The sequence below is a fragment of the Lynx canadensis genome, chromosome C2, assembly GCF_007474595.2.
Source record: "Lynx canadensis isolate LIC74 chromosome C2, mLynCan4.pri.v2, whole genome shotgun sequence".
Lineage (NCBI taxonomy): Eukaryota > Metazoa > Chordata > Mammalia > Carnivora > Felidae > Lynx > Lynx canadensis.
The window spans coordinates 45,710,832-45,734,564 of NC_044311.2; the positions used below are offsets into that span (position 1 = coordinate 45,710,832).

The following is a 23,733-nucleotide window of genomic DNA, read 5'->3' on the forward strand; positions in this document are numbered from 1 at the left end:
CTGATCGATGTGATAACTTACTGCCAGTTAAATATAGTTAGTGTTAAAAAACACTACTCAAGAGACCTACATTTGCATACCATTTGAATCCCACAAGGAGTTCAGATTGTGGAATGTCCTATTCAGCATAATTTTTAAAAGAAATGCATGTTTGTATAAACATTCCAGCATAGGGACGCCTGGGTGGCTCAGTTGGTTAAGGTTAAGCGTCTAACTTCAGCTTGGGTCATGATCTCACAGTTCATGAGTTTGAGCCCTGTGTGAGGCTCTGTGCTGACAGCTCAGAGCCTGGAGCCTGCTTTAGATTCTGGGTCTCCCTCTCTTTCTGCCCCTCCCCCTCTCATGCTCTGTCTCTTCAAAAATAAACAAACATTAAAGATTTATTTTAATAAAAATAAAATAAAAAAAATCCCAGCACATATAAAGGAAAAATGACTGAAAAGATACATATTAGAATATTTAATTATGAGTGATGGGATTACAGATGTTTTTTTTTCATCTCTGCATTACACATTTTTCTGTAGTGAACACATATTTCTTATGTATTTAACAATCTTGAAAAGAAAATATACCCTGGACGAAGTAGGTGGTGTGTGAATGTGTGTGTTATTTTTAGCTCTTGAGGCTAAAATATTCTGTGGGGGTATTGAGGATGGTACCATGCTGAGAGAGTTAATAGCAAGGCTTGGCACACAAAAGCTAGGATTTGGATCCCTGTTATTTTTGTTTTTGCTTATTATAGCCAAGCTAAACTTATCTCATCTGATGGTGGGCATTTTGTTTTGTCAAACGAGTGTCATGAGACTATTAGTTCATAATGGGGGCATCTGATGATGATGCTGATAATGTATTGTTATGTCTTTAATGCTGATAGATGAATATTAGTATGTTATTGGTGGTGCTTTCTAAAATACTGTTACACTAGGGACAGAATGTTGACCTAGTATCTGTTCATCTTTTTGCATTGGCTTAATTACTACAGTTTAACACGTGCATCTGAAAATTTTAAATAAGACACAATGAGAATAAGTTGTTTAGACCAAAACTTAACAGTAGTTCTCTCTGGACTATTGTCAAGTACTTTTAACAGTACTTAAAAAATAAAAACAAAGCCCTCAGTCCCCAACAGATGTTTAGTTTCTGCTCCTACTTTTGTCAAGATAGGTTCCTTTAAAAATAAGGCGGGAGAGCCAATTGCCTGGATAATGGGAAAACAGCATTGTGTGGTAACGTTTCAGTAGGGTGGTTTCTTCTGAAATGCTGTTTCACTAATCCTTGGGGAAATTTGGCTGTGAGCATGCAATTATTACATTTTTATCCACAGAATGGGCTAAAGTTGGCATCACATCCCTCACGGTTGCCAGAGGCAACACACTGATTTAATTTGTGCCCTTCTGGCAGACATTTTTGAATAATTTTAGTGTTGTTTTTTTTTTTTTGTTGTTGTTGTTTTTTTTTTTTTTTTGTAATGGTACTTTTCCTATTTCCTTTCTGTACTCCTACCTTTTGTTGCTCACTACTCTTTCTGATTGAGTTCTGAGGCATCCTGTGTTGGTTGTGGAGCGGAGACTAATTGAAGGTCCAGATGGCTGTCCAAGAGGCAGCCGCGCTTGTGTTTGTGGCAGGTGCGGGGAGGGGGAGAGTGCAGGTCGAATGCTGTGAAGGGCCAGCCCACGGCGAATGCCACTCCTCTTACAGACTGATGAAAACAAAACAGATCTTAATTAGGCATGTTAGAAATCCAACTTGGAGCCTGAAAAATCTACCGTAAGACTTGCATTTGAAGGGTTTTGAATTCTTCAGTAGAATTGAAATTTCTTGAAGTACTCACCTCCACAGTTCTATTTCCTGCTTGTGGCTTTTTGTATGCAAAAAAATCTTTTATGCTCCTGGAGCATCACTAAATGCACATAACTCAAGTGTGGGCAACTCTTCTCCTAGCTTAGGGGTCACAGAGGCGCAAGGGGAGAGCCGTCCTTTCCACCCAAGAGCTGGCCAACATTCCTACTAGGTCTGGCCACGTTGCATTACTTAAAGGCTCTGGGGTGGTTGTACTTCTTCGCACAGTGCTTGCTGTGTCAAAACCACTTTTTTGTAATAGATGTGTGTTTCATATGTACACCCTTAAGATTGTCAGAAAGGGGGAGAAAACATTAATTATTCTATCCATCTTGTCTGGAAATTAAAACAAATTTTTTTTTTTTTTTTAAATGCAGAGTGGACACAAATATCTACCAGATATCTTCGAGAGCAGCTGGCCAAGATTTCTGACTTTTACCACATGGCTTCCAGCACAAGTGATGGTCCTGTCCCGGTGCCACCAGATGTGGAGCAAGCCATGAAGCAATGGGAATACAACGAAAAGTTGGCATTTCACATGTTCCAGGTAACCTTCCCAAGAACCTCAAGGCTGTCTAGCTTGCTTTTAAGAAGAGAGCAAATACTTTATAGTTTAATTTTTTAGGAGTCAAGTGATATCTTTATATGAACCAATATGTTGAAAGAAAACAGTCTGACATTTCTCACCTTGAGTTGTATTGAAGGTAACACCTTTGCCCTGACATGACAGCTTCTACTGGATATATTGATCTCCAGCTTTCAATGGTCTTAGCCCTTTTAATGCTGTTAATTACTTTGCCTTTGCTGTATTAAATATAATCCCTGTAAACCTTTTCTTTTGCAAAAATTAGATACATTCAGAAAATATTTGTGTGGGTATTTCCTGTCTCATAGATTTCCATTAGGGCTTAGTTTCTCCATAAGAGGGTCATGTTAATTTGGCTCAGCAGCAGTTTAAAATGTAGTTGGGAGGATGAATAAGGCCATTGAGGAATAAGGCCATTGAGGAATGACTGAATCCTCCTCTCCGAGAAGCTGATGTAAATCATATTGACCAGAAGAGGGCACTTGTGCTGTTTTTTGCTTCAGTCTTTATTCCTAGTGAGGAAGAGGGAGAAGTATATTCAGCTGAAGTTTTATGACTAGCAGAGACTTTGATAACAGAGAACAGATAACTACCTGTTATCTTGACCAAAGAGGAAAGGGGTAAAAAGGATATGTAGTTTCTAAATTTTCCTTTTAGAACTTTATAATTTCCAGACTGTAAGAGAATTTTCCGAAGAGCTCAAAGTGGGAAAAAGCCTGGTCCTTTTGGCAAGTAGCATTGTTAGTTTTAAGGCAGTTGAAACAACTCTTACAAATGCAAGTTCCATTTAGCAGAGGACTCCCTTGGTGCCTGCTCTGAGTTTTTAACGACTTTCACTGGGTGGAGGATTTAGTCTGCATCTTCGAAAAAGTGTGTCAACATGCTTAATGTTTTTGGAAGGATTACTTTGTGTATTGGGAACATTGAAATCAGTATCTCCTTTATAGGAAGCAGGTCCTAAACGGATGAATTTAATTGGGTCACTAATGTTTGAATTTAAAAGTTTAGTATATTTTAATTTGCCATATTCTGAAATGTGAAACTGACTTAGTACATACACCTGCAGATACATGTGCAGAAATAAGGGTGTGGGTATGTACACAGAGGCATCTTGAGGATGGATGTTATGTAGCAGTTGAAAGTCATATTTATGAAGACTCTTTTTTGAACCTTGCACTTGCCATCTCTTATATGTTAAGTACAAAATTCCATTTTATTCATTTCTTTATCAACTTCAAATTCACTGGTCTTAAAATTTTTAGTTGTACTTTTTTGTGACTAACCATTTAACTCTTGGATTTAAGGCATTTTAAAATTTAGAAATTAGCAACCAGTAGATATCTTGATGTCATGCCAGTGTCACTATTATCTTTTAAATACTGAAGCTATGATTTGTCAGTATATTTTCACACAAATCGCTGATAACCATGATAGTGGACCACTGGTGATAAATAGGTAAGAAAAAGTTGCTAGGAGTAAAGTAGGCATTCATATTAACTACTAAGGTGGTTATCAGAATGACCTTAAAGATACAAGTGTCTTTCCCAGAAAGTGTATCTTTTTGTTTCTATTTTGAAGATTCTTTCATGATGTAGGTCATAATACAAAACTGTAACATGATATTAAATACATACACACATAGAATATCATAGAAGAATAGTTGGTTTATATGTACGTATGTGTGTGTGTTTATATGAAAGTAGTAAATGAAAATGTTAATGGTGCAAGAGGGGCTAGACCACCTCTGGAACATTTTGGAAATCTGAGGTGTGTTGTTATTTTTAGTGTAGTTATGTTGGAACATTTGTACATTATTTTATTATAATTTTTTTCATTTGTTAACAGTTAATTAGGCCATTATGTTGATTTTTTAAGGTTATATTTCATGCATAGGTTATAGTATCTGAAATTCATTTTAGGATAGAGGCAGGGGTTATTGGGAGGGCATTAGACCTAATGGGATTTTCAAATGCTTGCTGAGATGATAGTGTGATGGGGGCTTTTGTTCTGTATAATTATCACCACTGGACAAGTTTCCTCCTGTGACATAAGTTCATACTCCCTGGAAATCTGGACACATGCTTGACATGTCCTCAGAGTCTGAAAGCTTCTGAATTTCCTTTCTCATAGGAATTAATTGTTTTCAATTTAGAATGAAGCAGATTACCAAGAAAAAAAGAAAACCAAAAAACCCATCCCAAACCGATTATACAGAATCACACTGGCACTTTGTTTCGTTTAGAATTTGGGGTGTGGTCAAGGAGACCATACAACACAAATAACAGTAGTAAAATTACGCTTCAGCAAAAGAGTTACAGTGCTCCTTTTTGAATGTGAGTTGGTCTTGCTTTAACGTCATCAGTGTGACTTTCTCTTTCATTGAAGGAAGGAATGCTAGAAAAACATGAATATTTGACATGGATCTTGGATGTGTTAGAGAAGATCAGACCGATGGATGATGACCTTCTTAAACTCTTGTTACCACTCATGCTGCAGGTATAGTACATGTGACCACGAGCCAGCTGATTTTATGGGCAAGAAAGGAGTCTGATTAGGATGATTAAGTGTGTAGAGGTGGAAGAGGAAGAACATTATCTTTGGGATAGAAGGGAAAAATGGCTTGATGCTACTCCACATGTATCAGCCACGTTCATAGTTTTTAGCCACGTGTCCTTCTAAAGTATTCTCACCTGCGCTAATGCCGCCCGTCGGTGAGCTAAGCAGACAGCTCTTTACATACTATCTCCCCATTCGCACAGATGTCTGTGAAAACAAAACAAAATCATCTCTTTTTAAGCATTAGAGGATCTTTTATATTCATTTGACATTCTTTGAGCCACTGGGGATAGGAACTTCCTGTTTTAATGATTGCTTTAAGATCTGTTAAAAATTTAGGTTATTTGGTTACGATTTACTTAGAAAACATAAAGTTTTCCTGGGAAGTTAATACATGCATTTGGTCATTTAAGCAATATGAAAGAGTATCTAGTGAAAAGTAATTCTCTTCCTCTCCCTCGTACCCTCCTGGAGACTACACTGTGCGGGTGTCCTGTGTATCCTCCCTGTGATGGTCTGTGCCCATGCTGTCCATTAGAGTAGCCACTAGCCCCAGGTAGCTTTTGAGCCCTCGAGCTATGACAAATGCAATTTGATATGTGCTCTTAGTGTAAACGCACACCAGATTTCACATTTAGTTCAGAAAAGAGTGTATAATGTCTCATGAAATCTTTTTGTGTTGATTCCCTGTTGAAATGATAGTGTTTTGGGTATGATAGGCTAAATAAAATATGTTACTTATTTAATTTTGCCTGTTATTTATTTATTAAAAAATTTTTTTTAACGTTTATTCATATTTTGAGAGACAGAGTGTGAGTGGGGGAGGGGCAGAGAGAGAGGGAGACAGAATCAGAAGAAGGCTGCAGGCTCTGAACTGACAGCATAGAGCTTGATGTGGGGCTCGAGCTCACAGACTGTGAGATCATGACCTGAGCTGAAGTCGGAAGCTCAACCGACTGAGCCACCCAGGTGCCACTTGCCTGTTATTTTTTTAATGGAAAACTTAAAATTACATATATGGCTTGTGTTGTTTCTATTGGACAGCACTGGTTTCTACAGTACTTGTGAAGTACCCCCCCTCCCCCCCTTTCTCTTAATGAAAAAAGTCTTTGTTAAAATAGTTGTTTCACCGAGTAGTATCAGACGTGACTGAAGCCCGTTGTCCTTGTGCTTCTCAGTATTCAGACGAGTTTGTTCAGTCGGCTTACCTGTCTCGTCGTCTTGCCTACTTTTGTGCCCGGCGTCTTGCCTTGCTGCTGAGCGATAGCCCCAGCCTCCTTGCTGCCCACTCGCCCCACATGATGATAGGACCAAACAACTCAAGCATCGGGGCCCCCAGCCCTGGCCCCCCTGGCCCCGTCATGAGTCCCGTGCAGCTGGCCTTCTCAGACTTCCTCTCCTGTGCACAACATGGCCCCCTGGTTTATGGACTTAGTTGTATGTTGCAGGTAAGTCCCTGGCCCTTGCTATTTTATGTTAAAATTCAGCGTAGGAGATAATCGAGTTAAGAATTGCCCCTTCAACTTTCACGTCACATTCCAGTTTTTTTCCTCATCCAAATAATTTACAGATTGAAGTTTCATGTTTTTATTTTTCTATGTTGGATCAAGCTGAGTGAAGATTTGTTGCTTCTGTGTAGAAGAAAGTTCTTGTAGTTACCTTTTATTATACCATGCAGCACTCTCAATGATAAAATCCTTGAGGGAACCCACAGAATAAGTCTGCTATATTACTTTGCTTTTGGAAAGACATTTTCTCAGTGCAGCATTTTATAGCTTCCTCAGTCCACAACCTAAGTTGGTTGCCATCCTCTCTATTTCTTTAAAATCCAGGTAATTTGTCAGGCTCTGTTGTTCGGCCAAGTATCACTGCTTGTGTGGTCCTTGAACATCCAGTCGCGTGCAGGCCACTGGGCCGATGCTGTCAGGAATGAGATACAGCCCCGTCCTAGAGGAGCTCACAAGTTAGTGTTCAGGTTCCATTTCTGGGGCTCTTAAGGTGTCCTGCTCTTTACTAAGAGGCTTTGGCCTGGCCTTAAAGACATGTTCTCCACTCAGGTAGAGCTTACGGTCTCGTGGGGAAGACAGGCTTATCAATGGACAGCTTCCATATACTATGGCAAAGGCCAATGGAAGGATGCACAGGGGACTAAGGGAGTTGAGAAGCGGAACTTGTAGTTCAACCCAGAATTCAGAGAGGCTTTCTGAAGGAAGCAGTTCTGACTACTGCATATTATAAGAGTTTTTTTTTTTAAAAAAAAAAAAAAAGGTGCTAAGAGTATTCTTGGCAGAGGGAGCAGCATGAGAAAAGGGCCAGAGGATTGATCAGTCATCTTGTGTGCAGGTTGGTATTAATGGAACATCAAGTGTAAAGCCTGTTGGGGTGTGGGCATATAAGACTCCCTAGGTGCCTTATGATTGGGATGCGACTGGAGGGTTTTAGGCAGGAAGGTGCCATGGTCAGTTGTGCCGTTGATTTAGATTGTTGTGACCACAATAGAGGGAGGATTTGTGGGGGTAGCAAGGGAGGGGAAAGAGAGGGAGAGACAAGGCCAAAAAAGTCAGTTTGGGAGAGTCTCGGTAAGTTCACTTTTGGACAGTTTTGGATTATTTGTCCTTTAGCATCTCTAAATAATTTTGTTCCGGAAGTTTTTACATGTCTCATTTTGAAGTTGATGCCAGACATCCAGCCAGATGTGTGGATTTGAATCCCTCGGGGACACTTGGCTGACCCAGACCCCAAGAGGGGGTGAGATTACCTGAAGAGTTAGCGGTGAGTGGCGACCTGTGGCCTGAGTGGTGTAGAGGCGGCTGAAGGGCAGTCCACGGAGGGGGCTGTGAAAGTGTGGCCAGACTGGACAGAAAAGGAAGGGGAGAGACTATTGTTATAGAGAGACAAGGACAGCGAGAATAGGAATGCTATTGTTACGATTCTGTTATAATCTTACTAGCATTTATTGTGTTCTAAGCATCGCTCTAAATTGTAATGTGTATTAAGTCACTTACTTCTCAGAACATCCTATGAGATTGGAACCAATATTACTGCTGTAACATGAATGATGAAATGGGGGCATAGGTCACACAGCAAGTAAGTGGAAAAGCTGGAATTCACACCCAGGCAGTCTGGATCCAGGGTCCACACTCTTACCCACCATGCTGAGCTGCTTCTCTAGCTACTGCAGGAAGTTTCCAAAAGGAGATGGTAGTGGGCAGTGCCCCCATATTGGGGAAGTCTGGTAAGAAGATAGCTGGATTGTCTTTGATAAGACGGTGGTCAGTTGAGAAGCCATTGTAAGGCGGGTTGAGGAGTGATGAAGAACGAGGAGAAATAATGCTACCTGTTCTTTTGAGAGACCTGTCTGTGGAAGGAAAGGAGAGAGATTGCTGCTAAGTGAGTGGAGATTTTTTAAAAGGTTTTGTTTTTTTTGATGGTCAGATTTGAACATATTTCTTTTTTTTTTTTTTAATTTTTTTAATGTTTGTTTATTTTTGACGGAGAAAGATAGAGCATGAGTGGGGGAGGGGTAGAGAGAGAGGGAAACACAGAATCTGAAACAGGCTCCAGGGTCTGAGCTGTCAGTACAGAGCCTGACTCGGGACTTCAAACTCACGGACCACGAGATCATGACCTGAGCTGAAGTCGGACGCTCAACGGACTGAGCCACCCAGGCGCCCCAGATTTGAACATATTTCTCAGCTGAGATTAAACTAGTAGAGAGTGCAAACAGGAGAAGAGGGGTGTGTGATAGATTAGTGCCCTGGGTATTGGTGATTTTAAGAACACTGGAAGAACTCCATGATGGACAGGAGATGAGAACCCCGACCTCCTCACACACAGGAGGAAGGAGACGGGTATGTGGACCAGTGGAGACAGATGCAGTAGTGGGGCTCAGGGACTTGACGTTCTTCATATCTGCCACCTGGTTTCCACAGAGATGTCTCCTAGACTTCAGAATCTAGTTTTTGTGATACTCAGTTTTGCATTTTAGAAGAAACATCGCATCCCTTCTCTAACAAGCTCACAGTTTGTTGTTGAGTGACACAACAACATGATAGTTAAGACTTTTTTTTTTTCTGTAATGTTTATTTTTTATTTTTGAGAGAGAGAGACAGAGACAGAGTGTAAGTGGGGGAGAGGCAGAGAGAGACAGAGACACAGAATCCGAAGCAGGCTCCAGGCTCTGAACTGTCAGCATAGAGCCCAATGCTGGGCTGAAACTCAACGAGTTGTGAGATCATGACCTGAGCCGAAGTTGGGCGCTTAACCGACTGAGCCACCCAGGTGCCCGAAACCTGTTTTTTAGAATATTCGCAGACCTGATTTTAGCCTGTGCTCTTCCAGTTTCTAATGTAACCTTTAGGCTCTGTTTCCTGTATGTGAGGGGGATGGTGACAGTTCCTACTTGGTGACCACACATGGTTAGGGTTGTGATGATGCAGTGTTCGGTATGGAGCAAGGACTTATTTAAACTGGAGCCATAATATCGACTCTATGTTTAGAAGGCAGAATGATAGCATAGAGGTTCTAGACACGTGTGCTGAAATCAATTTGGCCTCCTCTGTGGCTCCTATTACTCTGTGGTACAGTGGGGGGAATAACATTACCTACCTCATGGGATCGTTGTGGTCTGTGAGTGAGGGGTCATAGAAGGTGCTTCATGCAAGCTGGTTGAAGAAAAAATGTCTGCAAGGGTGTAACGTAGAGGTAGGCAAGCTATAATCTGTAGGCCAATGCCAGCCAACGAGCTAAGAATATATTTTATATTTCCAGTGAGTTATTAAAACAAAAAGAATATGTGACAAATTATAGGTGACCTGCAAAGCTTAAAGCATTTACTCTCTGGCTTTTTATAGAAAATGTGCCACCCACTGGTCTAGGGTTACTGTCTGTCTAGCATTTATGAAGCTATTTACTGCATTATCTCAGAGATTATTTCATAGATTAAAACAAATTCCTTTTTAGATTTTATAACTTTAGAAATTACACATTCTAATTCCATCTCTCCTTTTTCTAATTGCATGAAAAAATTGTTTTAAGTGACAATTTTTAAGTGATAATTACTGTGTTTTTATTAAGTTTCCTAGGTTCTCTGTGCTGGAATGTTAACTTATGAATTATAATATTCCTAATTTCTCAGTAGCTGTACCACCTCCATTTCAAATTAATAATTCTATTTTAGTTTTGTCTTAAGACTTGAAAAGTTGAGAATGGGTACTTGTAGGAAGCTATAATATAGTTATGATGAGGCCTCGTTTTTATTGTTAAGCTGTTATACTTGTTCCTCTTAAATATCTGGATTTTCCTGCTTCATTTCCAGACTGTCACTCTCTGTTGCCCAAGTGCCTTGGTGTGGAATTATTCCACAAACGACAATAAGAGCGCGAACCCAGGCTCGCCCCTGGATCTGCTGCAGGTGGCCCCCTCCAGTCTCCCCATGCCGGGTGGGAACACAGCTTTCAATCAGCAGGTAGACTCTCTGTTACGGTGGTTGGATGGGTGTTTTCACTGAGAGGCATCACGACACAGCGAGCCGCGTGGGTGTTAGCCTCTCAGATGCTTGGATGCCTGCCCTTCCCAGCCCTGCTCCCCATCTCTCTGAGGGACGTGGGGGGAAGTAGTTAGCCTCTCTGGACCGCAGAAGTTCATCACATTGCCCCCTTCCTCCTTTAGCTCTTGCTGGGCAGCTCTTGCAAAGAGTCCTGCCACCCAGACGGTAATTGTGATGGTGGCTCTCATACATGACACAATTCCCGTAGATGGCAGTCTGTGATACTTAGTAACTGTTTTTATTAGTGCCGGGTTATTTGGTTCAGAGACTTAAGAAATTTAAACCGCGGGACTGTGACTAATGTTGAGAGTAAGATCCCTGTTTTTCACCAAGCAATTTTCTTAAATTCATAAAACATGCCTAGCTATTTTCATACATAGAAGAATGGCTCAAAAATGATACTTGAGAGCTTTCACCTTCCCATAGAGGATATCCTAAAAAATTTTTACTTGTAAAGCAAGCATTTATTTTTTGTGAGTGTTTGTTATTGACAACTGGCATTGAATCACCCCTCGTAAATTTTAAAATGCGCTTCTTGGACAACAGGCTAAATTTGTTACGGTGCAGTCACGATTGTAGTTCCCTGTAGGATGCTCTGCTCATGTGGAAAAACCTGACGTGATTTAGACAGCCACTGTGGCTTTCCAGGCATAAGTTAATTAGAAGCGATTATCTTTCAGGTTCGGGCAAGGATTTATGAGGTAGAACAGCAGATAAAACAAAGAGGCCGTGCAGTGGAAGTTCGGTGGTCTTTTGACAAGTGCCAAGAGTCAACAGCAGGTACAGAACCCAAGAGAAGAAGGAGTACTTTTGAATGTGGGACTTGATGCCCTGTTTCTGATTCTTATAACTCAGTCAACGTGTTGGATAAGGATGCTTTTTGACAGAGGCACCTAGTGACTTTTGAGGGCATTCCTCTTTCTGTGCCCTTTAGTTCCTCGCTGTCTAGAATGTCAGGTTTGGTTTTGTTGGCAATTCTCACATGCTGAGAATGACACTTTCTTGAAATTCCTTTTGCCCTACATAATGATGGCTTTGTACTATGCTGTTTGGCTTTGTTTGACCTCTTTAACTGCTTGCTTAATTTCCACATCTAGGGGTGACCATTAGTCGGGTTTTGCACACGTTGGAAGTGTTGGATCGACATTGTTTTGACCGAACTGATTCCAGCAATTCAATGGAGACGCTTTATCATAAGATTTTCTGGGCAAACCAAAACAAAGATAACCAAGAGGTAGTTAATATTTTTCTTCTTTTCATTTAAATTTTCTCAGCATATTTTCTCTTTTTTTTCATTCAGTAAATTCTGGTGAAGTCTTTTCTATGAAGTGTAATAACTTATGAAGGGGTCTACACCCTGAAATCATTTTATTGTTGGACTAAAATGCCCCCAAATTATTAAAAAAGAATGTCCATTGGGCTTATTTACTTAGGTATAGTTACTGGAAAGACTTTTCTTGGCCCTTTTATCATCACTCCCCATCATTTTAGTTTTAGCAGAATATTCTTTATCTGGTGATTGGACTTTATATAATGGTTTAACTTTAACTTTGGGGTAATATATTTTAATATTTAGAGCAGTGAATGGATACTGTGATCATATTTTAAAAAAAAAAACCCGTATTAGGATTCTCCAAACAGAGCTAACAAAGAAAAAAAACTGTGTGTGTGTGTGTGTGTGTGTGTGTACATATATTTACATACATATATATAAAAGTGAAAAGTATTTATTTTAAGGAATTGGCTCATAGGATTCTGGGAGCGGACGTGTCTGGAATGTAAAGGACAGGCCAATAGGCTTGGGACCCTAGGGAGAATTGATGTTGCAGCCTTGAGTCTGAAGTCAGTCTGGAAGCAGAATTCCTTCTTCCTCAGGGACCTGTCATTTCTCGTAAGGCCTTCAACTAATTGGGTGGGGTCCACCTACCTTATGGAGAATAATCTGCGTTACTTTAAGTTTACTGATTTAAATGTTGTCCACATTTAGAAGAATAACTTCACAGCAACATCTAGACTGAATTTTGACCCCAAAAACTGGGTACCACGGACTAGCTGAATTCACACATAAAATTTATCATCACAGACAATTATTATTTTAGGCTTTCTTAGAGTAGATTGTTTCATTATTGAACTGTCTATAAACAAAGGTTTTCCAGTTTTTTCCCCCCTCAACCTTATTTTGGGAGAATGAAGAAGTTTGTCTTATTTTTACAATGGAGAGCACCCATGGTATGTCCAGGTTGTGCTAGGCACCAGGAACAGAGAGGTAAGTTTTAAGACCTGGTACCTACCTTCAAAGAACACCTTAGTCAACTGATTACTATTATCTTTGATTTCCATACTAGCTTTTGGGAATGCATATGTGGAAAGGAGAGATTAGACAATGGAAACAAAAACCCCCAGACTTTCCTTATATACCTTTATGTGAACCTGATGTGAACCTGTTCTAGGTTATTCCTCTTTCTGGAATAATTTGTGTCATCCCCTGGCTTCTTGAAGATAAGGTTCAAGTTCACTGCTGCCAAGTAGGCTATTGGAATGTTGAGTGAGGTAGACTGAGTATATGTTCTTTTTCTTTTCTTTTTTTTTTTTTACATTTATTTTTGAGAGGCAGAAAGAGCACAAGTGGGGGAGGGGCAGAGAAGAAGGAAACACAGAATCCGAAGCAGGCTCCAGGCTCTGAGCTGACAGCATAGAGCCCGATGCGGGGCTCAAACTCAGAAACCACGAGATCGTGACCTGAGCCTAAGCCAGTCGCTTAACCGACTGAGCCACTCAGGCGCCCCGAGTGAATTTTCTAATTCATTGTGAAGTCTCAGTGGCAATGCTTCATTCGGTGCTTCTGTGGAGCACACGGATTATAAAAGTCTGCATAATATTCTGCTTATTGACACAGGTTAGAGTATTACTGTGTTCTTTTGGAGTGGAACCCTTAAAGTCTATTTGTAATAAAGACTTAGGTAAAAGGTTGCAAGAGTACTAAGGTTTTCAATACGTAAACTAAGATACGTGGAAGGAAAATAGGGATACCTAAAATTGAAGGTGTCCTTTTGGACTGCTAAGCTTTCTGCACTGAGAGTTGAGTAAAGACTGCATTGTTCCCTTGTAAGCATTTTAGCTGTACCCAAACCCCTTGAGTTTTGTGGTTAGCTTGACTCTACAACTTTATAGTGAATGAACTGGCCAACTTCAGAATTGCATGCCTCATTCATCCACAGAGACTAAAGTTATTCACTAGCACTCTTAAGAGATCATGGTACATCTCTTACCAAGTGCAGAAATTACGTTTTGTATTTTTGAATAAAATCACTCTGTAAGCTCTCTAAAACACGGTTGTCTCCAGTGAGCAACGTCTCCACCCAGGATGCTGAGAGGTGCTTGCCACTAGAGGGCGACATGTGCTCAGGGTTGAGGGTTTTGTGTGTTCCACTGACATACTTCATTGGAAGGAATGTCACAATGTTGCCCATTTAGGAGTAATTACATTGAATGTTGAATCAACTATGGAAAGGTGTGTTGTGAGTGAGTGGTTGCTTTGTGGTTATCACACTCTTTTAGGAGTAATACACACATTACATTTTAAACCTGTAATTCAGACTAGTCACCTTTTCTTAGTAATCTATCAGAAGAACTAGGTAGATCCTGTTAATTTAACATTAGAATGATTTTTAAACATTAAAATACTGACATTTACATATTTAACATTAATTATTTAACCTTAAATTTTAATTAAATTAATTTTTATTTTGGCATCTGTTTGTGTGTTTCAAGGTATGTGTGTATATGCAGGCAGATGACAGTGTTTCATCTGTTTACTCTTCACCAAGGTCTATTATTTTCTTGACACCCGAGTCACTTTATATATTTCCGAGTCACTTTATATTCCGAGTCCTGGAATTCATGTATGAGCTGCGGAGTTGTATTAACTGTGATCAGCTGTGTGACCTTGAACAAGTTACTTGTAGGCTTTGTGCCTTAGTACCTTTACATACTAAGTTGGCATAGAGCATTCGCCTTGTCTGCCTCTAAGGGGACATGAGCACTTTGAGATTCATGAAACATTCTATAAATATGTTAAAAATGTTGCTGTTAATGATAATAGAACAATAATTATTAGTAGGTTACGATTATATTGGAAGAACCAGGATGATGAAACTCTAATTTTCTGATTAGAAGGAGTTGTATAAAGTGGCGTGGTTAGGATTCAAAAACATGTCTCACTTCTTGAAAATGTGTTTCCCCTTTTTTGTTTTCATAATTTGTGTTAGGACTTAGCATGAAAGATAATATAAGAAGGGACCAGTCTCTGTAGTTGCAAAGAGCTTGAGGTTTACTTTTGCTGAAGTTGTATTTAGGCAGGCCTGGGCCCTGGATTGCACATCCTGGTTTCCCATATCTGCTTAGGCAACTTGAACTTCAGCCTCCTTGATTCCTTTTTCTCTGGAACTGCTAAAAGGAAATCTAGTTCTTTCCACTTTCTTGCAGGGAGGGGAGGAGCAGCTGTACAGATGGGATGCAGAGTCTGAAGTTCAGATTTGCGTGTCTAAGTAGTCTCAGTATTTGGCCAAAGCCCACTGAAAACCGTAGTGCATGGGATGAAGGCATTTGAGGATTTCGTCCTGCCCTGTGGTTAGACTGCGGTCACGAGAGTGAGAGTGTGCTCCACGATGGGCTGTGCTAGGGCTGTGGCATGCTTCCGCTCATTCTACAGGCACTGCATTATTCCCGTACCCACGCCTTCCCTTCTGCCCCCCATATCCTCAGCTGCTGCTTCTGTGTTAGGGCTTGGCAACTGTTGTAAGAGAAGCACAAATATAAACCTCAACCCCCTCAATGTTTGCTTATTCTAGATTTATGCTACTTGATTTTCCATTCAGTGTAGTGTGAGATAGAAAATGTTAAGTGCTTACTTAAGACAGGGCTCAGAGACTCGTGTTGCACAGTGGCCAGGCAGGTGGTGCAAATGAATGGTAGGCTGTTGCATCCAGGGCCCCTGGGATGTGACTGGGGAGGGGGCATGCCCTTTCTAAGTAGAGTGGCCTGTCTCAGATTCTCCTTGGGAATGTAGACCCACTGTTTGATCCTTCAACATTTCTGGAGAAGATGTATATCAAGATTTACAAACTCTCCCAATTAAGAAAAATTTTTTTTAATGTTTATTTATTTTTGAGAGACAGAGACAGAGCACAAGTGGGGGAGGGTCAGAGGGAGAGAGGGAGACACAGAATCTGAAGCAGGCTCCAGGCTCCGAGCTGTCAGCACAGAGCCTGACGTGGGGCTCGGGCTCACAAACCATGAGATCGTGACCTCAGCTGAAGTCGGATGCTCAGTCGACTGAGCCACCCAGGTGCCCTTCAAACTCTCCCGATTTTAAAACACTTTGTGGGGCGCCTGGGTGGCGCAGTCGGTTAAGCGTCCGACTTCAGCCAGGTCACGATCTCGCGGTCCGTGAGTTCGAGCCCCGCGTCAGGCTCTGGGCTGATGGCTCGGAGCCTGGAGCCTGTTTCCGATTCTGTGTCTCCCTCTCTCTCTGCCCCTCCCCCGTTCATGCTCTGTCTCTCTCTGTCCCAAAAATAAATAAACGTTGAAAAAAAAAAAAAAAAAAAGAAAACACTTTGCAGGCCAAGCTGCATGTCTCTTGTCCATGTTTGCCCACATGACTTTCACTCTGCAACTCCTGGTGACTGTTTTGTACACCATTTGCTAACTGATTTGCCTGTTTAACATTTCAGAACCATTTCTACTCTGGCTGATGGGGGCAGAGAGGCCGGTGCCACACGAGGGACTGTTGTTGGGGATGGGGGGGGGGAACCTTCTGATTCCAAGTCCTGACTGAGCCTGTCACTTGCAGCCTTAGGCGAGATCCACATTGCTGACCTGAAGGCCGAGGGTGAGGTGCCCCTCAGCTTCACACAGCACCCAGACCGCTTCCTTCCTCTTGGCTTCTTTCCCCGTTTATGTGGGGTGTGAAGGGAGAACCAGCTGCATCGTTGGCTCCCCCAGGGACACGGATAGAAGGGAAAGTCTGAAGATGACAGGAAGAGCTGCCTTTTCACTTCTCTCTTTGGTGCCCAAGGAAGCAAGCTTTCTCCTGAGTAATGAAAAGGCCTGAGTGGCGGTGGAGGCATGTGCACTTCCTCTTGCCCTGCTGTGAAAACAAACCGTCACACGCCAAAACCCGAGAATCTGCATGTTTGCTGTTCCTTTCCTGCTCAGAATAGTCAGGAAGCACTCTGAATAGGTGTGTTGAGTTCCTCCTGATTTCTTTGAAAGGCCTAGGCCCAGAGTCCAGAGCGGCTGTCTTACCCCTGGCACAGGCCTCCGGGGCTGCACCGGCCTTTGTATCAGTGTGGCTGAAGAACTCCCACCATCATGCAAAAGAAAATCTTGGTTTCTGTCCTTGCTGGCCACATTCCATGTTCTTCTTCCTGCAAGTCTGTAGCCCCACAGGTCAGGGTCTGTGTTCCTTTTGCTCACCAGCAGCACATCACCAGTGTCTAACACCATGCCTGGGGCCCAACAGGTCCTCAGGAAGCATTTACTGAATTTGTTTTTTAGGGGCTCGCTTAAAAGCTGCTGGGACAGTGAACTGGAAAGAAAGCCTCTGTAAGATTGGGTTTGGAAGGGTAGGGGTGAGTGCTATAATCTGTTAGCTCTAACGATGGTACAGGTCAGATGCGCAAGAAAATATGTGAATGTGGAGGGAGGAGCGTGGCCAACGGAAGAGTTCTCAGGTGTAAAATCGGCAAGTCGGTGCATTTCTTTTGTGGTATTTGGACAATTCACTTACTCTTGATGAGTAAGAGTAAATTTCCCCATTTTTAAAAAGGGCATTCTATCTCTTGATGGTGTGAGAATGATAAAACACTGAAAGGTTAATGGTGCCTTGCACGTGGATGGGTACTGAGTAAACTCTAGCTGCTGTTATAACTGACTCATGTATGTAGGGAGGCAGTTAAACCCTGGAGACATGGAGGGAATATGGTTCCTTGGGACCACTGTGGGGACACACACACACACACACACACACACACAACTATCCATCACACAGTCCATTCATCCATAGAGCACAGCCAGGATCCATCAGGCTTTTTATATTTGATTTTTACCAAGACTTTACTCACAGTAGGGAAGCAGTCAGATGGGACTGGCCAACCCAAGGCGAGGTGGCTGCAGTACCACCAGGTAGGAAAGGAGATGATGCTCATTTCAATGCTTAGGGGTTTTTGTTTTTTGTTTTTTTGTTGTTGTTGTTAGTGTTTTGTTCTTTCTTTCTGTCTGTCTGTCTATCTTTCTGTCTTTCTTTCTTTAGAAAAAGTCGCTTTTAAAAATTAAGGCTCAGGGGGCGCCTGGGTGGCTCAGTTGGTTAAGCATCCGACTTCAGCTTAGGTCATGATCTCGCAGTTTGTGAGTTCGAGCCCCGCATTGGGCTCTGTGCTGACAGCTCAGAGCCTGGAGCCTGCTTCGGATTCTGTGTCTCCCCCTCTGTCTACCCCTCCCCTGCTCACGCTCTGTGTCTCTTGGTCTCAATAATAAATAAATGTTAAAATTTTTTTTTTTTTTAAATGAAGGCTCAAGATAACAAAGTCAAATGTGGCAAAAGTCAAGCCAACACGGAAGGCACATCTGGCTGACTTCCTGCTGAGATGTGTGTGCCGAATTTTAGAATCGAGGATGCTGATCACAGCCCTGTCTGAGCACGTTGTACTGTGGAAGTCACACGGTTTCCTACTGGTTGCTCTTAGAGCTACCACTTTCTTCTTTCTTCAAGTAAATCCATTAATCAAAGGGCAATTATGTTAACATAGTGGGGGGGGTGGCATGCACAGACATTTAGACTTTGCTGTTACTGATAAAGAGGGTAATGAATCCATTTAGAGTGTGGTAGGCCTCTTGGATTAGATTGTTTTTGAGCCTGTGTACCAGTCTTTTTTCTTCAGACTTTTTCCGAGTACGTCTTAAGCACTAGGCCTGTTTTAAGTGTATTGTGTCATCTCATTTATTTTTTCCTTGGCCAGTGAGACACATGTGAAACAAAAAAAATTTTAACTCATTTATTTTTTCCTTGGCCAGTGAGACACATGTGAAACAAAAAAAAATTTAATTCTTATGTTACAGATGAGGAAACCAAAGCATAGAGCAGATGAGTGAATTGTCCAAGCTAGTGCCCAACTCACTGGTGGGGAAATAGGGATTGAGATCCTAAATGGTTCCAGAGCCCAACTGTTAACTAATACATTCTTTTTTTTTTTTTTTCTAGCAAGCATATGTGCATGCATTGGGAAGGGGCAAAGGGAGATGGAGAATCTTAAGCAGTCTGCATGCCCAGCACAGGACCTGACATGGGGCCCAACATGGGGCTGGATCTCACAAATCTCACAACTGAGATTATGACCTGAGCCTAAATCAGGAGTCGAATACTTAGCTGACTGAGCCACCCAGGTGCCCTGCCCTTTAATTAGCACATTCTGTTCCTTGTACCACTTTAAAAAACTCATTTAATTCAGGTAATTCTAGTTGAATAAACAAGTGTCAGATGAAATTTTGGAAAAAGGAGGGAAAAAAAAAACCTTTGTAATTGCCACAAACAGTTTTCATATTAATATTGGCATATTTGTTTGCAGGAATAATCTTTGGTTTTTAAAAGTGTGACAGCTTCAACAGAGTAAACAACATTTATGTTAGAAAATGCCAATATTCAAGTTGAGAAAGCTGACCCTTAGAGTATATCATACAACCTTGAGGTTGATTCAGACTTGGATTTGAGTCCTGGCTTTGCTGTCGAGTAGCTGGGTGGTCTCAGGCTAGTTCCTTGTTCCCTCAGTGTCATTCTCACTGCACAATGGCCTTACTACTAGAATCGAGTTCATTTGGTCCCATAGGGTACCACCTAGTAAATGTCAGTTGTTACGTTCATGGCTGGATCACTTTGATTGTCAAGTGGGTTGAACCTAGTACCATGTTTTAGAAATTTATTGTCCTCCTTCTCATCTGTAGGTTCCTTTCCTTTTTCGTAAGAGGCAAGCCATAAAGCTTACTGCCCTCTACAGTCATGACTTTTGGATATTAATTCACTATGAGAGACCTGACACTTTTCAAAGACTTTTGGAGGGATTTACTTTATAAGTCACCTCCTGTGTGACTTCTGTTATCATGCAATTACATAGTTCTCAAAACTCTATTTTTTTTCCGTTTGTATTTAAATGTTGATGATTTAACTGAAGAATAGCAAATTCATTTCTTGGTACAGTGCAGATTAATGACAGCTGATTTATATACTCAGAGGAGTTGTTTTAATTTTGTTTTCTTAACCTACTACCTTCTCAGAGCTCAGAGCTGTGTTATTTTTAATTGCTGCTTGAAAAAAGAAAAAAGTCCTTTTTGCTGTTATAGTATATGTTTTGTTTCTTAGATGTCTTAAAACCTAATGACTATCAACTTTGATTCTAAGGATGAGAGCCTAGGAGAACCTGCCTTTTTTCCTCATCAAAAACCAGCCATCTCAAATATCTTTTGGAAATGTACATAGGGAATCATTCATATTCGTATTTATGAAGATTTTTCACAAGTGAATACGATTTATATTTAAGTCTTCTGGGTTTGTGGTTAATAGGCCTAGTCTTAGTGCTTTTTATGGTGATTCTGAGTGATCATATACAACAGGCTTATGTTCTGTTAGCAGTTTGGACCACTTTTTAGCTTAATGCAACTCTTGAAATTCTTCCAGATCTTCTTAATGTGCCTCAGGTTGCAAGCCATATGCAATATCACTACTCTGTGTATTATCCCTTGTTGTTTTTTGGTGCCATAATATAACTGTTTTTAATCTAGATATGGCCATTTTGTTTAATGTTGACTAAGAGTGATTAATCACATTTATAAACATGTCCTCAGAAAGCTGTTGAAAAGCTTCATTCGGTATATGATCTCAAGTTCTTTTAGTTTGCTGTTGCTTATAGTAATGAGTCATTGGTTTTTCCCATTCCCTTTTGTGGTATTGTTATATAATGAAGGTAGTATATTAAGAAATTTCTTAAAATAGCAGACAGTCTCCAGGATCTTCTAATTTCTAGAGGAAGCCTGGCTCTCAGATGTAGTTGTCAATTATTTTCCCTTGTTTGTCTGTTAGAGAAGACCTGTGGTTAGTTTCTATAAACCATTAGGTTATTGAGTGACTGAATAAAAATTGAATTAGGCTTAATCTATCAAGTTTATCTTTTCCAGAAAGGAAAAATATTACCAATCTCCCTGATGATGAGGGCCTTCTTCACATTTCAGATATCTTTATTAGAGATGTGGATAGCACCACTAATGAAGATTATTTGCAACAGAGTTTATAATGATTTCAATATTTTACCACTGTGGGTGTGTCCAAAGTTCGTGAGGCTAATTGAACATTGCTATTATTTGAAGACATTGCTGGTTTTGAATTTCGTGTCCATGCATTGTCTTATCTTCATTATAGAAATCATTCTAGTGATTTGCTTTTCATTTTTTTAAAGAAATATTTTTATGTTTTGCTGAAGTATGATATTACAATACAGTGCAGTATGATACACTGTTATTAATTTCAGGTGTCTTGTGAGTTTTGTACACATAGGATGTGATACATTCAAGATATCATCAAGTGCCCTTTAGCCACAGTTTAGACCCTTGTCCCATTCTTCTGCTCAGAACCGGAGTATATTGGCGCAAGAGCTCCATCTGTGGAGCAGATAGCTTGAGTTTGACTCTTAGGTCTATGACCTAGTAACTTGGAGAAGTTTAACAAGTTATATAACCTTCAGGCCTTAGTTTGCTCAGTCATGGCACGGTAGTGAAAGCATTAGAACAGGGCATACTGTATAGAAAGCAGTTGTTATATATATATATAAGCAGTAGCCACTGTTCATTTTGGAACATATCCTTTGGATATTTTCCTGGGCATTTGTGTACATATACATGAATGCTTAGTAAAAGGTCAGAGGACATAAATGGATTATGTTCTGCAAACTATTCTGCAGGATTTTCTTCCCTCACGGCTTAATATTGTCTGTTGCTTTTTGCTTGTTTTTGTTCTAGTCATGATACTCAGTCTTTTAATCTAATAAAGTTTTCTAGTTCACTGGGTTGGTGGGGGGAGATAATCATTCTATGCAAACTCTAGTAATGTTGTCATATCCTTTCAAATGTTTATTCCTTCTTCCCATTGGCTAAATCTTCCAGAATGATGCTAAATAATAATGTTGGGACCAGCATCCTTGACTCATTAATTTAGGAATGAAAATACTTCTGGTAGTTCACACTTAACCAGCTGGTAGATTGTCAGATACTTTTACCATAGTAAGTATGTGTGTAGGTTGGGGGAGGGGAACAAAGTAAACTCCTCCCACCATCGTCTGCTCTCATCTTAACCTTGTTTTTGCATTGGGTTTCATGTTATACAGAGTTGCTTTTCCTCTATGATGACAAATAACTGTTGAATCTGCTATGTGCCAGACACTCTGGTAGATGCTGAAAACAAAACCATGCAAAAGACAAATCTTTGACTTAAAAGAGCATCTGGTCTAGCAAGTATTAGAGGAGGAACAAAGTCTTTGGTAATTCATTCCTGTGATTTCATTTTCTGCATGTCCGTTCAATGACAAGTCTGGCTTATTTCTAGAGTGGTAGAAGTCTGGCTGAAACAGTGGGTGGCAGTAGCTGGTTGGAGTGGAGCTGGGCAGCAGGCTCCGTGGGGTGTGTGTGTGGGTGTATGTGTGTGAGCCACTTGAGAGATTCCCAGGTAACCGCGGTGCTGCTTGTCCTCACAGGGATCTTGATTCAGTGATGACAGGAGTGGCAGAAAGAATGGACTTTGCAATTAGGCTTCCTAGATCTGCCATTTTAGATCTGTGTTGGCTGTCTTCACCCCAGTTTTCTTATCTGTCAGATGGGAGTAGCGCCACCTACTTCAGAGTTTGTTGTTGAGATTAGAGGTGACGTGTGTGAAACACCCACTGCCCGCTCAGTAAATATTTTCAATTATTACTTCTGCTACTACCTGTGGCTGGAAATTTACAACTGTTAGTATTATTCTGGCCATGATTAATATGTTTTAATTTATGCCATGGCTAGAATTCAGATTCTTGATGCCCTGGTTTGGTGTTTTTTTTTCTGGCCTTAACTTTATGTGCCGTGGCTCACTTTCTCTCTATCTGTCTCTCAGTCACTCACTCATTCTTCTGTGTCCTGTTTGTCTCTGTGTGGTTGTCGCCTGGGGGGTGCGTGCTATGGACTGTTAAAGTCTTATTCTCTATTACCAAGTAACATTATGAAAAGCTGTCTGTTACTGCCTCTGAAGACTCTAACTCTCCTTTATAGTGTTCAAGGTGGTAAAGGACTTTCCTGTAGTACCTCTCAGAGGTCTGTCTCCTTTTCCTAATGGATATTTGAAACCAGTAGCTGGAGATGTAATAACCATGAAGCCATGTTGTGACAGATGCATGTTACATGGAAGTGATATTATAGCACAAGAGAGCAGAATATTATGATTTTCTAAGCATCGGGAGTGGAGGAAGAAGAGCCCAGAGAAGCTCGGAGCTCACACAAAAGGCCATTGTATACTGTGGGAGCAAGGTCAAGGTGACTTCCCGAGTTCCTTTGACACACTGTGTTGCTGCACTTAACTTAGTTCATTTCCCAAGATTTATGTTGTGGCAAGAGTTTTATTAATTAGCTGAGTGATCTTGCACAAGCTATTTAACATCTATTTGCCTTGGGTTCCTTATTTGTAAAATGGTGATAAAAATATTAACTAGCTAATAGGTAGGAAAGATTAAAGGAAATAATTCCCGAAACACACTTACTGCACTGCCTGACTGTAAGTTGAGTAAGCACTCAATAAATGTTAATTATCTATATTATCACCTGTAAATTTTCCAAGATATCTTTGTGATTTTCAGAGTGATTAAGTCCATACTATGTTATTTTATGTTTTAAATTTTCATTTAGAAGTGTCTGAAAAGATTCATATTTAAGGTCAAGAACTTTCAATTTTCGATTTTTGTTGTGTCTGCTTTGGTCAGTTATAAGTGCTAAGACTTAAGTAATGACTAGAATAATCAATGTGTACTACAGAAAACTTACTCTGAAAAATAGATTTTCGGTCAGAATAGACAGAGTTTCATCTGGTCAGGGCTAGTCTCTTAGTATCCAGAATGCTTTATAAGATTGAGCACAGGGG

At 40.7% G+C, this 23,733-nt stretch overlaps 1 protein-coding gene across 1 annotated transcript in view; it reads left to right on the forward strand.

Moving 5' to 3' along the window:
- Positions 1-23,733, forward strand: part of MED12L (mediator complex subunit 12L) — a 338,860-nt gene that overhangs the window by 67,333 nt on the left and 247,794 nt on the right. The window contains 6 exon segments of the mRNA XM_030330501.1: positions 2,217-2,386; positions 4,811-4,921; positions 6,160-6,429; positions 10,299-10,448; positions 11,210-11,309; positions 11,627-11,763. Of these exon segments, the coding sequence (XP_030186361.1) occupies positions 2,217-2,386; positions 4,811-4,921; positions 6,160-6,429; positions 10,299-10,448; positions 11,210-11,309; positions 11,627-11,763 (938 nt within the window).